Source organism: Desmodus rotundus, chromosome X, assembly GCF_022682495.2.
Source record: "Desmodus rotundus isolate HL8 chromosome X, HLdesRot8A.1, whole genome shotgun sequence".
Classification (NCBI taxonomy): domain Eukaryota; kingdom Metazoa; phylum Chordata; class Mammalia; order Chiroptera; family Phyllostomidae; genus Desmodus; species Desmodus rotundus.
The window spans coordinates 40,364,193-40,382,353 of NC_071400.1; the positions used below are offsets into that span (position 1 = coordinate 40,364,193).

The 18,161-nt window shown below is 38.5% G+C and overlaps 1 protein-coding gene across 1 annotated transcript in view; it reads right to left on the bottom strand.

Annotated features, from left to right (window-relative positions):
• The window catches only part of TRMT2B (tRNA methyltransferase 2 homolog B), a 160,343-nt gene that overhangs the window by 121,004 nt on the left and 21,178 nt on the right, over positions 1 to 18,161 (bottom strand). The window contains 1 exon segment of the mRNA XM_053916914.2: positions 17,983 to 18,082. Coding sequence (XP_053772889.1) covers positions 17,983 to 18,082 — 100 coding nt within the window.

Genomic DNA, 18,161 nt, shown 5'->3' on the forward strand with positions numbered 1-18,161 from the left:
TTAACACCATAAATAACTTTGGCACATTGATCAAAACTATGAAATTAACATTAGCACAATACTATTTAGTAAATGACAGACTTTATTCAGATTATCAGTTTTTCCCACTAGTGTCCTTTATCTGACCAGGATCTAATCCAAGATCCCATGCGGCATTTATACTATGTTTAGTTTTATAAGAACCCACCCTAAAACAAGTTTCCTTTTAGGAGATGCAAAGGGTAAGGTAATAGGAAAATATATGATCCTGTGCTATGCTGCTCAGAAGGGAACGCCATCACTTCTATACCAAAGCACTTAATTCATGACAACTCATCACAGTTATTTTGAGAAAACATGTCTTATATTAGCACTTCTCACAGTAGTACAAAGGGATTTGACAAGTGAGCTATTTTAGCAGCCAATATTCTGAGGGAGACAAAATGAGAGAGATGGCCTTACCCGTTTCCTATGCTTCATTTTTCTTCAAACTGCATTAAACTTTTTACTAGAAGCTGTAATATTTGACTACATAAATGCTGAGAAACACCCACACCAACAGGGAAGGGACTCTTTCCAATGTGTGTTTGGTTTTGTTTGCCTGAAATTAAGTATTCAAATCATAAAGAAATAAACCTGATTAGGTTCTTTTGGCTTCATAATCTCAAGAGAGGGAACAATAAGCAGGGTATGACATCCATTTATTCCTTCAACAAATAATTGCATTATTAAGAATAACTCCCACTTAATGGATACCAACTATGTACCAGGCAATTTGCAAAGTGCTTTACATACATTGTTCACTGAATGGGTCACAACAATCCCAGGAGGTAAACAGTATTATTACCCTTCTTTTACAGGGAATGAAGCAGGAAACAGAAGGTTGGAGAAGTTAAGTAATTTTCCCAACATCACACAGCATGTAAGTGAGGGAGCCAGGTCAGCCTGATTGCAAAGCTGCTCTTCTTTGCCAGTATGCTATATTGCCACTCTGAGAACTTGCTACATTTCAGATACTGGGCTGGATGCTACACAGAGCTATACAAGAGTGAACAGGAAGGATATAGCCTTTATCTTCTCAAGCCTTACACTCTAACTCGAGGAGAGAGATTATTAAACAGCTAAGTACTGGTTTGGCCAAAAAGTTTGTGTGGCTTTTTCCGTAAAATAAAAAGCAAACGTTTTCATTTTTTCATGGTTATTAATATTTTATTGACTATATATTCCCTATGCTGTACTTCACACTCTTTTTTTATTGTTGTTCAAGTAGAGTTGTCTCCATTTTCACCCCACAATGCCACCCCCCGCCCACCCATCCCCACCTCCCACCCTCGAACCTACCCCCTTTGGCTTTGTCCATGTGACCTTTATACATGTTCATTTACAATCCTTTCCCTTCTTTCCCACGTTATTTCCCTCCCCTCTTCCCTCTGGTTACTGTCAGTTTGTTCTTTATTTCAATGTCTCTGGTTGTAATTTGCTTGCTTATTTGTTTTGTTGATTAGGGCCCCCTTATAGGTGAGATCATATGCTATTTCTCTTTTACCATCTGGCTTATTTCACTTAGCGTAATGCTCTCCAGTTCCATCCATGCTGTTGTGAAGGTCTGACCAATAACTTCACTGGTTTGGATATTTTGAGTATGTCATCTATGCCCCACATGGTAGAACATTGATTGTTCTCAGTTAATGTCTATATTTGATTGCTATTGACTTCAACTGGTCTACCTGACCATGGAGCATCATCCACCACAAAGTCTCCAGCATAAAATTTCCCAAACCAATTTTGACACGTTTGATCAGTCACAGAACCTTCTCTATACACTTCACAAATCTTTTTTTGGTTTTTCAGATGTGTTTTTATCTTTCTTGAAATAATAAAGTATCATATGCCAAAATGTCACGTATTTTCTTCCATCTTCAATATTAAAATGGCTATTTCACCTAGGTGAAATAAGAGGTGAATAGGAAATTCACCTATTTTGATAAGTTTTTTTTAAGTGCACACAATGACAGCTGTCACAATACAATCTAATGAAATTGTTTTGAATGAACTTAAAGACAACTAAGTACTAGTAGAGCCATCTTACAGAAAAAAAAAAAACAAATGAACTTTTTGGGCAGTCCAGTACTATATAGCCCTCTCTTCTTTTAAGGAAATCCTTGAGTTGCTTATAAGCAAAGGTCATTAGTACAGAAAAACAGTAAATGTCAACACCTTCAAACATTTAAATTCCTTTTCAGGTCCTCAAAGCAAAGACCTCTCCCCTCCATGTACCCTAAAGATCCCTAGCAGTTAGGAATGAACTTGAAGATATTGATATGTTCCTCCGCTGTGTGGCTCTGGCTAAATTTTGGCACTGCTACCCTATTATAGTCTCCTTTGAGGAGAGACAATGGGAAATATGATGTGGAAATACATGCAGTGATGGACTCAAATCAGCTGATTGAAAATTTCTAAGTCTGGCACATAATAATTATATTCCATTTTAATTGTCCTTTTGCACTTGCATTAATCGGTGAGTTTTAAAGAAGCTTCAGTTGGTTCATGACTATAATTTATGGGCATACTATTCTAAAATATTTCTTTAAAAAATGACAATGCTGACCCTGTAAATTATGAACTGGCAATGCAATTTTGAAGGTGAAGGATAAATTTCAGCAAACATCAATCATTCTCTTCTCCCTTCTAGTCCCCAAACAATCAAATACCCTAACCCAGTGGTTCTCAATGCTGGCTGCACATTGAAACCAGTGGGAAACTTCAAAATTATCACCCCCCAGAGATTTTGATAATTGGCCTCAGGCATAGCCTGGGTTTTGGAAGTTTTAAAAGATCCCCAGGGGATTTTAACATGCAGACAAGTTTGGGAACCATAGCCCTAATTGGAGGATCATAACCCTGGCTGCACATTGCAAGCACCTTGGGCGCTCTTTTAAAAATTCAGATGCATGGGCCATACCCAAGACTAATTAAATCAGACTATCAGTGGTTTTCAAACTGGAGTGTGCATCAGAATCACCAGAAGAGCATATTAAAACACAGATTATGAGGCCCCACCCCCATAGTTTCTGATCCGATTGGGGTGGAGGGTGAAGTTTACATTTCTAACAAGTCCAGGCCCTGCACTCTAAAAGGTAAAGACCACCTAGACCACCAGTTCTCAACCTTGGATACACAATGGAAATAATTGGGGCCACTTTTTAAATTCTGATGACTGAGCCCCTCCTTAAACCAATTAAGTAGGAATGGCAATATCAGTATTTTTAAATTGCTCTGACATGTCTTTGAGGGGGAGACCCTTCCCTTGTGTCTGGGCCCTATCTCAGGGGTAGCTAGTGGTGAGGGTGGTGATGGGGGAGGTCCTCCTGCTGAGACCCCTGGGTTCAGGGATTAATGAGACTTATTTCCCCATTCTCCTTTTCTTTCTCTGTCCTACTATCAGGGAGGGGTTTTGAGGCCACGTGCCTTACTGCACCATCAAGTTGTTCCCTGTCCCTGGTGAAACCCTATTACATAATGATACAAATGCCTTAATGTAATGGATTTTTTTCCATTTGCCTAACCTTTGGCAATATAGTTCCAAATCCATGATGGTACAGTAGTTTAGGGAACCATTTAGGGGCCATTTTTCCCCACAGTCTAAAATATATGTAGGTCACACAGTGTTTCAATAAAGAACCAATTCCTCCTTAGACATTGGATAATGGTGGAACCTAGCTCAGTCCACTAAAATTCAACCCAGTGGACAACCTCCAGAAGCCAACACAGAACTGCCTCTGTTGGCCTAGATGTAAAGGCCTAAAACTATGACCAAAAGAAGAACCCAGAGAAAATGGGAACATATGAACAAAACTTGAACCCACAACTCCATTATTCCATACAGATGCTCACAAGCACTCTTATTCCAACCAATCTCACAAACAATGGCCCCCCAAAACTCGTTCAGTCCTCACCCAGACCCTGGTTTGCAGCCCCAAACCTCGGGTGATCCTCATCCCTTCTTAGAGTCTTCCTCCTTCCCAGATCCCTTTCTTTCCACCTGCAAGGCATGCTTAGGTGGCCAACACCTCAAGTGAGCATGCAGAGAAACTCCCAGAGACTGGGAAAACCCACAGTCCCACTCTTGGGGGGATTGGCCTGCCAGGGGCACCTAGGGCTCCATGTTGGGCGCCACTACTGTTACTGAATATTAATGGGGTTCTATGGCTCACTGCCCATAGGCAAACTCCAGAGGCAGAGGTTTGGTGAAAAGGGAAAGAGGTCATTTATTCAAAAACTACACAATTTTGGGAGAATGGCAGGCTTCTGTCTCAGTGCTTCTCCCCTCTAAAACATGCACGGAAAAACCCCACTCCAAGCGTCCAGCCAAGATGGAGGCATAGGTAGACACCATGTGCCTCCTCCCACAACCAAAAGAAGGACAACGACAATTTAAAAACAAAAAAAAACCAGAACTGACAGAAAATCGAACCTCACGGAAGTCCAACAACCAAGGAGATAAAGAAGAAACATTCATCCAGACTGGTAGGAGGGATGAAGAAGGGCAGCAGGGGCGGAAAGGACTTGCAGCAACTGGGCTGGACCCAGAGAGGTGGCGGATTGTGGAATGAACAGAGCGGGCAGTGCGACAGCTAGCAGACCCCGCGACCCCACATTCACACACAGATAAACTGAGAGGAACAGCAGGGGAGCAAAACACACGGCGCAACCCAGGGCTCCAGCACGAGGAAATAAAGTCTCAAATCTCTGATTGAAACCACCCGTGGGGGTTGACGTGGCAGCAGGAGAAACTCCCAGCCTCACAGGAGAGGTCGTTGGAGAGACCCACAGGGGCCCAGAGCATGCACAAGCCCACGCACCTGGGAATCAGCACCAGAGGGTCCCGATTTGATTGTGGGTAGCATAGGGAGTGACTGAAACCCCGCAGAGAGGGAAGCAACCGCCATTGCTCCCTCTCGGCCCCTCCCCCACATACAGCATCACAGCGCAGCAACAAGCGTTACCCTGCCCCGTTAAACACCTAAGGCCCTGCCCATTTAGGTAACAGGTGCGCCAAGGCAAAAGAAAAAAAAAGTGGCCCAAATGAAAGAACAGATCAAAGCTCCAGAATAAATACAACTAAGCGATGAAAAGATAGCCAACCTATCAGATGCACAGTTCAAAACACTGGTAATCAGGATGCTCACAGAATTTGTTGAATATCGTCGCAAATCAGATGAAAAAATGAAGGCTATGCTAAGTGAAATAAAGGAAAATGTACAGGGAACCAACAATGACGGGAGGGAAACCAAGACTCAAATCAACAGTGTGGACCGGAAGGAAGAAAGAAACATTCAACCAGAACAGAATGAAGAAACAAGAATTCCAAAAAAATGAAGACAGGCTTAAGAACCTCAAGGACATCTTTAAATGTTCTAACATCCGAATTACAGAGGTGCCAGAAGGAGAAGAGGAAGAACGAAAAATTGAAAACTTATTTGAACAAATAATGAAGGAGAACTTCCCTAATCTGGCAAAGGAAATAGAACTTCCAGGAAGCCCAGGAAGCTCAGAGTCCCAAAGAAGCTGGACCCAAGGAGGAACACACCAAGATACATCATAATTACATTACCTAAGATTACACAGAAGGAGAGAATCTTAGAAGCAGCAAGAGAAAAGGACACAGTTACCTACAAAGGAGTTTGCATAAGACTGTCAGCTGATTTCTCCAAAGAGACCTTACAGGCAAGAAGGGGCTGGAAAGAATTATTCCAAGTCATGAAAGGCAAGGACCTACATCCAAGATTACTGTATCCAGCAAAGCTATCATTTAGAATGGAAGGGCAGATAAAGTGCTTCTCAGATAAGATCAAGTTAAAGGAGTTCATCATCACCAAGCCCTTATTATATGAAATGTTAAAGGGATTTATCTAAGAAAAAGAAGATCAAAAATATGAACAGTAAAAATGACAGCAAACTCACAGTTATTAACAACCACACCTAAAACAAAAACAAAAGAAAACTAAGCAAACAACTAGAACAGGAACAGAACCACAGAAATGGAGATCACATGAAGGGTTATCAATAAGGGAGTGGGAGTGGGAGAGAGGGGGGAAAGGTACAGAGAATAAGTAGCATAAATGGTAGGTAGAAAACAGACAGGGGGAGGGTAAGAATAGTGTGGGAAATGTAGAAGCCAAAGAACTTTTAAGTATGACCCATGGACATGAACTATAGGGGGGGTGAATGTGGGAGGGTGGGGGTGGGCAGGATGGAGTGGAGTGAAGTGGGGGAAATGGGACAACTGTAATAGCATAATCAATACATATATTTTTTTTTAAAAGGGAGAAAGTAAAAAAGAAACTAAAAAGAAAAACCCCACTCCATTCTTATCTGTCTGTTGGACCACGAGGCTCTTGGACTTCCGGATCCCTCCCTTGAGTGCACACATGGGGCCAGAGCTGTCATTGCCATACTGCAGTTGCTTCCCATGCCTAGGGCCTGGGGCCACCACCAAACCAAGTGCTTTCCAGGGCTTGCAGGTCTGTGAATTCTCTGAGACCCCTGACAGGGCAAACAAAGGGAAAGAGAAGGGCAAGATTCTGCCCTTCCTGCATTTAAATCTCTGGGCCCTGAATTGCATGTGCTCCATAAATGTCTGGCACCCTACCCAATCCCACAGGCTAGACTGGCAGGTCGGCTCCGCCCCCTTGCCCCCATGTAACCTTTAGGTAGAAGTTCTCTTGTTTCCCCTTCAATCAGGAACAAGAAGGGGGTGCAGCATAACATGCCACACCAGCTCAGCTGCAGTGCTGGTTTGTTTACCCTTTACCTAAGGAAGCAGCCTCTACTGAGCCACCTGTGGGGCTGCAGAATGTTTCAGGAGCCGAGCTGTGTCTTCAGTCCCACTGCCTCTGGTGTGTCCTGCAACGCCTCCCTTCTCCCCAGTGATCTCCAGTATCATGTCAACTATAATAAAAATAAATTAAGAATAAATAAGAAAGAAAAACATTAAGTCAAGCAATATTCAAAACAATAATAAAACTACTTTCTTACTATTGGAAGTAACTGTTGTATCAACTTCTTGCTCTGAAAATTGTTATTATTGGGGAGTGAATTAGGCTTTTACCTCACCTTCTTGGTTCATATCATATAGATGAGAAAAAGCTCACCTTCACCAAAAAATGCCAGCTAAGAAACAAAGACTGGATGACAGAATTAGGAAATTACCATTTTGAAACCTCCAAATAAATCATCAACTCAGAAAATACAGTCTAAAAATTAGAAAAAAAAAACTGATTACTGAGTCAGGAAACAATAATCAAGGGATGTTAAAATATTCAGGTGAGAGGTTATTGGGGAACAGGACACTTACATGGTACCAAAGTCCCACTCCACAGATTTCTTGTTAATTATAAAGAGAAAATTACATAGAGAGTTATGAGGTCCATCACCTTAACCATCACCTTTAATAAGAGTAAATAACTAATATTACCTGCCTCCAGATGTGATGTGATGTAAAACACATGACATGTCTTATAGACATTCTTGTCAAAAATGGTTTAATTTCAATCTAATCAAGTCTGTAGATCCAACAACTTCTAGTTTACAGGAAATCCAAAGGCTGGGAGAAGGAGCTAAACAGGACTGTAAGGATAGAACCCATCCTGGTTTTCCCAGGACTGAGGGGTACAGAATCAGTGCTAAAACCAGGAGGGCCCCAGGCAAACCAGGATTGTTGGTCACGCTACAATCTGACAAATTCCTAATGTGGAGCAGAACTGGTCTCTGAGAGTCAGTACCATTTTAAAAAGTGTGGAGACTGTTCTACACTAAGAGGCTAAAAAGGATACAGCGTGGGCAAAAAAGAGAAAGGGATTAAGAAATACAAATTACCAGTTATAAAATTAGTCTGGGGATGTAAACTACAGCATAGAGGATATGGTTAGTAATATTGTAATAACTAAGTATATGGTACCAGGTGGTTACTGGAAATATCAAGGGGAAGACAATGTAAAGTCTATGACTATTTAACCACTATGCTGTACACCTGAAATACAAAATAATACTGAATGTAAAGTATAATTGAAAAAAAAAATTAAAAACCACTACTTATAAGGATGTTCAATGAATGCAGGGGAAGAATAGCTCAACTCAGTGAGAACTTCAACAAAGAGATAGGAAACATAAAATGGAGATAGAAAACATAAAAAAGGACCAGTCAGAAATGAGGAATACAATAACTGAAATTAAAAATACACTATAAGAAATCAACAGTACATCAGATGAAACAGAGGATGGAATCAGAGATTTGGAAGATAAAATAGTAGAAAACACCCAATCACAACAGCAAAAGAAAAAAACTGTAATTAAAAATAAAATTAGCCCATACACCATACACCAAAAGGTTATGGGTTTGATCCCCAGTAAGGGCACATACCTAGGTTGTGGGTTCAATTCCTGATTGGGACATGTATGAGAGGCAACTGATTGGTGTTTCTCTCACACATCAATGCTTCTCTCTTTCTCTCTCCCTCCTTCCCTGCCTCTCTTAAATCAATAAACATATCCTCCAGTGGGGATTAAAAAAATAAAAACTAAATATAAATTAAATAAATAAGTAAATAAACAAGAGACTAAAGGGATACCACATCCAATTGCAACATGTGAACTGGAATCAAATGACATTTAGGGGACAGCTGGGGAAATCTAAACATAGAGCAGTGCTACTCAGCCAGCTCATCAATGTAAATGAACTATGTCACTAGGCACATTAATTTGGCTGACATTTTTGTGGGAACAAGACTTTCTCAATGATTCCACTTAAACGTCAGATCATGTGGTATTTTTCTTTCACCGCCTGGCTTATTTCACTTAGCATAATGCTCTCTAGTTCCATCCATGCTGTTGCAAAGGGTAGGAGCTCCTTCTTTCAATGAAGGATGCAATGCACCATCACACACTCTGGTGCAAGCTCCTTATCTCTCTCTGTGAGCCAGCAAGCAGTATGTGGACCACATGTCAGGAAGCACTGTACTAGATATTAAAAAATATTTATGAAGATGAGTGAGGTACTGTTATGTTTTTTAAGCTGGGCTTATGGTATTTTGGTTATGTAGAAAAATGTCCTTATGCTTAGAAGATGTATGCTGCTGTATTTAAAGGTGAAGTATTACAATGTCTAGATCTTACTTTTGAATGGTTTATCAAAGAAGAGATACACACAAATACAAAGCAAATACACAAAATGTTAACATTTGTTGAATCTTGGTGGTAGACATACTGGTGTTCATTGTACTACTTTTTCAACTTCCTTGTATGTTTGAAAGTTTTCATGATAAAAATGAAGTAAAATGAAACAGGGAAGAATTTCTATGTTTGAAAACTGGGAAGAAAGACAACAGGCTTTTTGCCACGTAACATTCAAACTAGCCCCAAGCGATATTTTCTTTTTTATGTTAAATTGTCTTCTATTTTTTTTAAATTGAGGTAACATTGGTTTATGCCATTATGCAACATTATAATTCAACATGAAGTTTTCTGACAGCCTAAGTGAGTGATTTAATACTATTTGGATTTCATATTAATTGGTAAATGTATTGTTTCATTTTAGAAAAATAGAGGAAGACAAGAATACTTAGAAGACTTGTCTGTATCAACTAGCTAACAGTCTAATAATTCAGATGGAAATATGCCATCTTAATTAAAATGTCGTTTTTGACAGCCCCCAAAATAATGAAGTACAATTCTAAAACCATCTGTCTTACGAGGAATAACACTAACATAATTATCAGGAAGCTGCTTATCCACAGTCAATCTTCAGCTGATATCCCTTGGTGAATATCTAAATTAAAAACAGAAAGATGACTAGAATTAGCCAGAAGAGGTAAGGAAAAGCATATTCCAAGCTGAGGAAGCAGAATGTGAAAAGGACCAGAATGGAAAAAAAAGTTGTTTTTCAGGGAAAGGAATTCAGTATATATTGAAATGAGGCTTCCCAGATTATGAAGAGGATTTGAGGCTGCATCAAAAATTTTGGACTGTATTTTAAAAGCAATAAAAAGCCAATGAGAGACAGATATTGAGAATTGGAGAAACACAATGAGATTGGCATTTTAGAAAACTCACTCTGGTTGGTAGGTAATGAAATGGATTGGAGCAAGAGTGGAGAGAGCAGCAGCAATTGGGAAGATGGCTCTTTCAGTAATAATCCAGTAAGATGATGGTAACCTGCAGAGATGGAGACTCTGATACACTAGATGTTGGCAGGGTGTAGAGGAGGACACAGAATTCCCAGGTTTCTGGCTTGAGTGACTGAGTAGGTTGGTATATTCATACAGGTTGGAAATATAAGAGCAAGAACAGATTTGGAGGAAAGATGTGAAACACTCAACATGAGATATGTTGAGTTTTGAATACCAAACTAGGTCCTAGAATATATCCAGTTGGAATCAACCTTGTAGGCAGCTGGATACAGGAATAAGAAAGATAACTCTGGATCCAACTGATACAACTAATAGATCAGATTGCCATTTACAGATAAGAGGGAAGAAAGGAGGAGAAAATAAGTCACTTTACATTCAAATATTTTAAGTTATAAAAGAACCCCATGACATAAAATGAAATATAGAGAAATGGAAATAAAATTTATATAGCTACCATATGTCAACATTTACTATTATGTTTTCTAGTATTTTTATTTTTTCAAGATTTTATTTATTAATTTTTAGAAAGGGGAAGGGAGGAGGTAGAGAGGGAAACATCAATGTGTGGTTGCCTCTCAAGTGCCCCCTACTGGGGACTTGGCCAGCAACCCAGGCATGTGCCCTAACTGGTAATCGAAACAGTGACCCTTTGGTTCACAGCCTGGCACTCATTTCACTGAGCCACACGAGCCCAGGCTGATTTACAAAAAGTAAAAAAAATCAGGAACAAAAGAAGATTTTCACTATCACCCGTACAACAGAATGTTTGTTTTATCCAATGTGATAAGGAAAAAAGTATCAGAAGAAAATAAAACATAAGGTGATCATATGACCAGCTACCAAGACAATGCAAGAGAATCAACTGGAAAACAAATAAAACTAATAAAATAGTAAGGTAGCTGGACATAAGATCGACAATAATCAGTTAGAAAATGTCATGAAGCCCTGACTGGTGTGGCTCAGTTGGTTGTATGTCATTCTGCAAAACAAAAGATTGCTGGTTCAATTCCCAGTCAGGGCACACACCGGGGTTGCAGGTTCGGTCCCAGGTCAAAGTGTGTGAGAGAGGCAACCAATCGATGTTTCTCTTCCTCTCTTTCTCCCTCCCTTCCCCTTTCTCTAAAGGTGGATAAATAAAATCGTTTTAAAAATATCATGAAAAAGTTCCCATTTATAATAGCCATAAAAGTTTTTCAATCTCTTGTATTAAAATAAAAAAGAAAGACCAATACTGGAAAATATATATATATTTTAACATTTATATATATATATTTTTTCATATATATTTTTATATTGACAATTTTACATAAAAGAGTAACTGAAAAAACATACCACATCCCTGGACAGAAAAAATATTGTAAATATTTTAATTCTCCCTAAATTAGTTAATAAATTCAGCATACTTCTAATCACACTCCCAAAAGGCTATTTTTCATAAGTTGATTCTACAGCTCTGTTAGAAATACATGGAAATGGCCCTGGCTGGGGTGGCTCAGTGAATTGAGCACCAGACTGCAAAACAAAGGGTTGCTGGTTCAATTCCCACTCAGGGCACATGCCTGGGTTGCAGGCCCTGTCCCCAGTGGGGGGTACGCAAAAGGCAACCACACAGTGATGTTTCTCTCCCTCTCTTTCTCCCTCCCTTCCCCTCTCTCTGTAAAAATGAATAAATAAAATCTAAAAGAAAAAGAAATACATTTCAAAATACATGGAAATGTTAAAAGCATATATATCCTTTAACCCAGCAATTCCACATAAGGGATTCATCTAATATATATACTATCACATACAGTTATTCATTACATATACATAACATTGCACATATGTGCAAATATATACATATAAGGATATTCACTGCAAAACTGTGGTAACAATAGAGTAGAAACAACCTTAAAAGTCAATTGTATGGGACTAGTTAAATGACATTTATGAGAAGAATGTTTACAAGCAAGTTCATTATTTTAGATCTGGAACTTGTTTTTTTTTTTTTTTTTTTAATAGTGGTAAGAATGGTGCTGTGCAAGGAAAGTTCTGGAAAATGCTGTCAATTTTACATTAAAATGAGAATCTGGTGTTTCTGTATTTTATTGTTTTCAATAAAACTTCCTACATGTTTTGGACTTTTTGAAGAAAAAAAAAAAACACCTATATAGCCTATTTAAAAAATCAAGTAGACCAAAAAACATTGATGCAGACTCTACATCATTGTAGACCACTCACCAAAATCTACTGTTAACTGAAAAGCATGGTGGACAACAGTGTTAATAGTCTGTTTGTATTATTATTTTTTTAATGAGAAGGATGGTATGTACACATACATGTATATGTGTACACACCAGGATATCTCTGGTAGGCTACACAAGAAACTGGTAAGAATGGTGACATCTGGAGGACTAGGGATCAGGAGTAAGAAAGAGACTCACTGCATACTCTTGTACTGTTTGACTTTTTTCTACCATATGCATATACTGTCTTTTCAAAATAAATATTCTTGCCTTTTTGAGGCCATGTTTATTGTTTCATGCAGTATGAATGTTAGCAGAATCCTAGGTTTACTCTTTTTTTTCAGTATTTTTAAAGATTTTATTTATTTATTTTAGACAGAGTGGTAGGGCGGGAGAAAGACAGGGAGAGAAGTATCAATGTGTGGTTGCAACTTGCATGCCCCCTACTGGGGACCTGGCCTGCAACCTGGCATGTGCCCTGACTGGGAGTCGAACTGGTGACCCTTTGATTCATAGGCAGGCATTCAATCCACAGAGCCACACTAGCCAGGGTCCTAGGTTTACTCTTAATCATTGCATTTTAAAACTTGTTTTGCTCTTAACTTCAATGTCTCTGGTTATATTTTGTTTGCTTTTTTCTTTTGTTGATTATAAGGGGACAATAGGGAGAGGGGATTACAGGAACTACTATAAAGGACACATGGAGAAAATCAAGGGGGAGGGTGGAGGCTGGGGAGGGAGGTGGGTTCAGCTGGGATGGGGTGGAGGGATGGGGAGAAAAGGCAGACAACTGTAATTGAATAACAATAAAAATTGAAAAAAAAAACTTGTTTGGCATAATGAATATTTTCATTTTATTCAAAAATGAAATAACATAAAAAGGTATATGGTGAAGTTTCCTTCCCCCCGTGGCTCCCATCTCTGCAGTTTTCCGCCACCAGAGATAACTACTGTCATCAGTTTCTTATATAACTTAACAGTTTCTCTATGGATATACAAATCTATATTCTCATCCTTTGTCTTTTTTTTACAAAGATAATTTAATAAAATATAAATGATTTTTGCACACCTATTTCCACCTAGTAACATACCTTAGAACCAAAATCACAAGCTACAAAAGAAAAAAGTAGTCTGGACATATTCAAAATTAAATATTCTTGAGCTTCAAAGGACACCATCAATAAAGTGAATAGAGTGCCGACAGAATGTGAGAAAATATTTGGAAATTATTTACCTGATAAGGGAGTGGTAATCAGAAGCCAGACAAAAAAAGGCCACACACTATACAATTCCATTTATCGGAAATGTTCAGATTAGGCGATTCAGTAGAGACAGAAAGTAGATTTGTGGTTGCCTAGAGCTGAGGATATGAAGTTAGGGGAGAAATGGGCATGATGTCTTTTTGTGTCAATGAAAATGTCCCACAACTTATTATTGTGATAGCTGTACAACTCTATAAATATACTAAAAACCAATGAACTTTATAAATGAGTGATCTATATGGTATGTGAATTATATCTCAGTTTAAAAAATCAGTATTTGGTGTGGTAAAAAGCACTAAAAGCCAACCCAGGAGACAACATACACACTGGAAATAAATTTTCAATTCATATCACAAAGGCTTTTTTCCTTAATTTATAACAAACTCCTAGAAATCATTAAAAAAAAGAACAGCCCAAAAGAAAAATAAATAGAATGATATGAAAAGAAAATATTATAAATGTGTTTATGAACCATGAAAGGTTTTGTAGCACAAAAGCTTTTTTAACTTTGATGGTGTCCAATTACATACATACACAAAAATTATTTATGTATGTTTTTATTTATTTGTTGTTGTTGTCATCTGGGTTTGTGATGTCATATCTAAGAAAGCTTTCCCTAACCCAAAGTCACAATGACTCACTCCTATGTTCTGGTGCTTACATTCAGTTCTATGATTTATTTTGAAATTATTTCTGTGCATGGTGTAATAAAAGGAAAAGTTAGTCTGCATGTAGCCAAATTTAACAGTCTTTTATTGTATGGCTTCTGAATTTTCATAGTCAGAAAGGGCTTCTGCACTACAAGATTATAGAGAAACTCTATGATTTCCTAGGGTACATTTACAGTTTCCCCTTTTAACATTTAAAACTTTGACTTCTTTATAATATATCCTACTATACAATGTGAGATACAAATCCAACTTTTATTTTCACTATGGTTACCCAGTTGTCCATTGTCATTTATTGAATAGTGGATCTTTTTCCCATTGATTTGAGGTTCCACCTTTACCATATATTCAAAAAAATTTAGAGTTCCAGCCAAGATGGAGGCATAGGTAGACACCCTTCGCTTCCTCGCACAACTAAAAGGAGGACAACAACCAATCTGAAATCAATAAACAACCAAAATCGCCAGAAAATCAAACTGTATGGAACTCCAACAACCAAGGAATTGAAGAAAAAATCAACCAGAACAACCAGACGGGTAAGGCAGCAGATCAAGCCAGCCGACACAGAAAAACCACGGCGACTAGTTGACATTGGGGATGGGGCTGGCTGCCCAACTGAGTGGGCTGCATGGGAGGGGCTGACTTAAGGGACTCAGAGGTGGCTGTGGGCTATGGCTGGGGTTGCCATGGTAGGAGAAGCTCCCAGTCTCACAGGAGAGTCCGAGAGTAGGTTGAAAATGCGCTAGAGATCAGCAGGTGAGCCACACCTTTCCCTCTCTGGTCACATCCCCACAGGCAGCACCAAAGTGCAGCAAAGAAGGTTGCCCTGCCCCGGTGGATACCTAAGGCGCCACCCCCTTACAACCAATCAGCTGCGCCAAGACAAAGAAATATGGCCCAAATGAAAGAACAGAGTGGAGCCTCAGAAAGAGAGCTAAGCGAGGAGGAGATCGCCAACCTATCTGATTGAGAATTTAAAGCCCTGGTAATCAAAATGCTCACAGATCTGATTGACCTTGGTCGAAAAATGAAAGAACAAAAAACAAAAAACAAATGAAGGATACCCAAAGTGAAATAAAGCAAAATGTTCAAAGTAACCAACAGTGATGGGAAGGAAACCAGGACTCAAACCAACTATTTGGAACAAAAGGAAAAAATAAACATCCATCCAGATCAAAGTGAAGAAATAAGAATTCAAAAAAGTGAAGAGACTCTTACAAACCTCTGGGACAACCTGAAACATTCCAATATCTGAATTATAGGGGTGCCAGAAGGAGAAAAGCAACAGCAAGAAATTGAAAGCTTATTTGAAGAAATGAAGGAAAACTTCCCCAATCTGGTGAAGGAAATAGACTTCCAGGAAGTCCAGGAAGCCCAGAGAATCCCAAAGAAGTTGGACCCAAACAGGAACACACCAAGACACATCATCATTAAGTTACCCAAGATTAAATATAAAGAGAGAATCCTTAAAACAGCAAGAGAAAAAGGAGACAGTTACCTACAAAGGACTTCTCATAAGACTGTCAGCTGATTTCTCCAAAGAGACCTTACAGGCAAGAAGGGACTGGCAAGAAGTATTCCAAGTCACGAAAGGCAAGGGCGTACATCCAAGATTACTGTATCCAGCAAAGCTATCATTTAGAATGAAAGGGCAGATAAAGTGCTTCTCAGATAAGGTCAAGTTAAAGGAGTTCATCATCACCAAGCCATTATTATATGAAATGTTAAAGGGATTTATCTAATAAAAAGAAGATCAAAAATATGAACAGTAAAAATGACAGCAAACTCACAGTTATTAACAACCACACCTAAAACAAAAATAAAAGAAAACTAAGCAAACAACTAGAACAGAAACAGAACCACAGAAATGGAGATCACATGGAGGGTTATCAATAGGGGACTGGGAGGGGGAGAGAGGGGGGTAAGATACAGAGAATAAATAGCATAGACGATAGGTTGAAAATAGACAGGGGGAGGGTAAGAATAGTGTGGGAAATGTAGAAGCCAAAGAACTTATAAGTATGACCCATGGACATGAACTATAGGGGGTGAATGTGGGAGGGAGGGGATGGGCAGAATGGAGTTGAGTGAAGGGGTGGAAATGGGACAACTGTAATAGCATAATCAATAAATATATCAAAAAATAAAAAAATATCTTCATAGTTATAGTGATACTCCTTTTCTCACTTAAGACTTTATATTTTTACATTTTATTCCATTATATTCTTTATTAGGTTTATATATCTATTTTTTTCTTCTTTCACTAACACCTTATTTATTTATCAAGTCTACATGCTTTTGTTTTATACTTCTTTTTGGTAGTTCATTAATTTGTGGATTTTTTAAACATTATTGATTTCCTTCATTTTCCTTTAGGTTTATTGTTCTTTTTCTAGTTCATTGACTTGAAAGCTCAATTCATTTACTTTTATTTTTTTAGGTTTTTAAAGATTTTATTAATTTTTAGAGAGGGGAAGAGAGGGAGACAGAGAGGGAGAGACTCATAGATGTGCAAGAGAAACAACTGGTTGCCTCTTGCACACAAGCCCCCAACTGGGGACCTGGCCCACAGCCCAGGCAAGTGCCCTGACTGGGAATCGAAATGGCGACCTTTCAGTTTGCAGGACAATGCCCAACCCACTGAACCACACCAGTCAGGGCTCATTTACTTTTATTTTATTTTCAGTTTTAAATTATTTTTTATTGAATTCATTGGGGTGACTTTGGTTAATAAAATTATATAAGTTTCAGGTGCACAATTCTATAATATTAATACATCATCTGCAGATTGTATTGTGTCATCACCACCCCAAGTCAAGTCTCCTTCCATCACCATTTATACCCCTTTACCCTCTTCTACCTCCTCAGCCCTTTTCCCTCTGGTAGACACAATATTTGTCTGTGTCTATGAGGTTTATTTATTTATTTATTTTTTGCTTAATCCCTTCATTTACTTTTAAATAATACTTGTTTTATCCAGTCATATCATCTATACTTCATATTATGAGGTTTGAATAATACAAATAAATTGTATTACTTATAGAAAAAGAGAGAGGAGAAAGAGAGAGAGATTAAAAGAAGAAAATGTTTCAAAAAACAAAAAGAATTGACCACGGCTGGCCAGAACTGAGATGAAGCAAGAGGCATTCCCTTTGGGTGTAAAATGTAAGAGGAAGCCAAAAAATCTCAGCAATCAAGACACATAATATTTTGATGCATTTTTGGAAAACCAAATTGGAAAATTATGGCCTGCAGGCTAGCTGCTACTTTTGTAAATAAAATTTTATTGGAACTAGGGCCAGGATTAGGGTAAGGTGAATGAGGCAAGGTTTAACAAGTACAGGGGTGGATCTTACTTTTCTAAACAATCTTAATATTTTGTTTATCAAAGATATTTGTACTAATTTTGAGTTTTGAAAATATTACATTAAAATGTATCTTGATTACTGAGATTTGGGGCACCCCTTTAATTTTACACCCAAAGTGAGTTGCTTTACTTGCCTCACCCAAGACAGAGAACCCTATGATTGACTCGTGGTGGCAATGTAATGACTTTTTTCTATTTCTTTACACTTTTCTGCATTTTCCAAATTCTATACAATAAGCATGAATTACTTCGATCATCATGAAAAAACAATTTTAAAATCACATCAAGACTCACTCAATGATGTTCCTTGTGGTTTCACCATGGGGCTTGCAGGAAATAAAAATTAGTGTGCGGATGGCCCTGCTGTTTCAACTGGCTTGGTCCACCTGGTAATCTGAAGAAGAAAGACATTGCTATTGCTGTGATTAAACTACCATGATCTGAGTTATCACAAATTTTCAACTGGCCAGCAC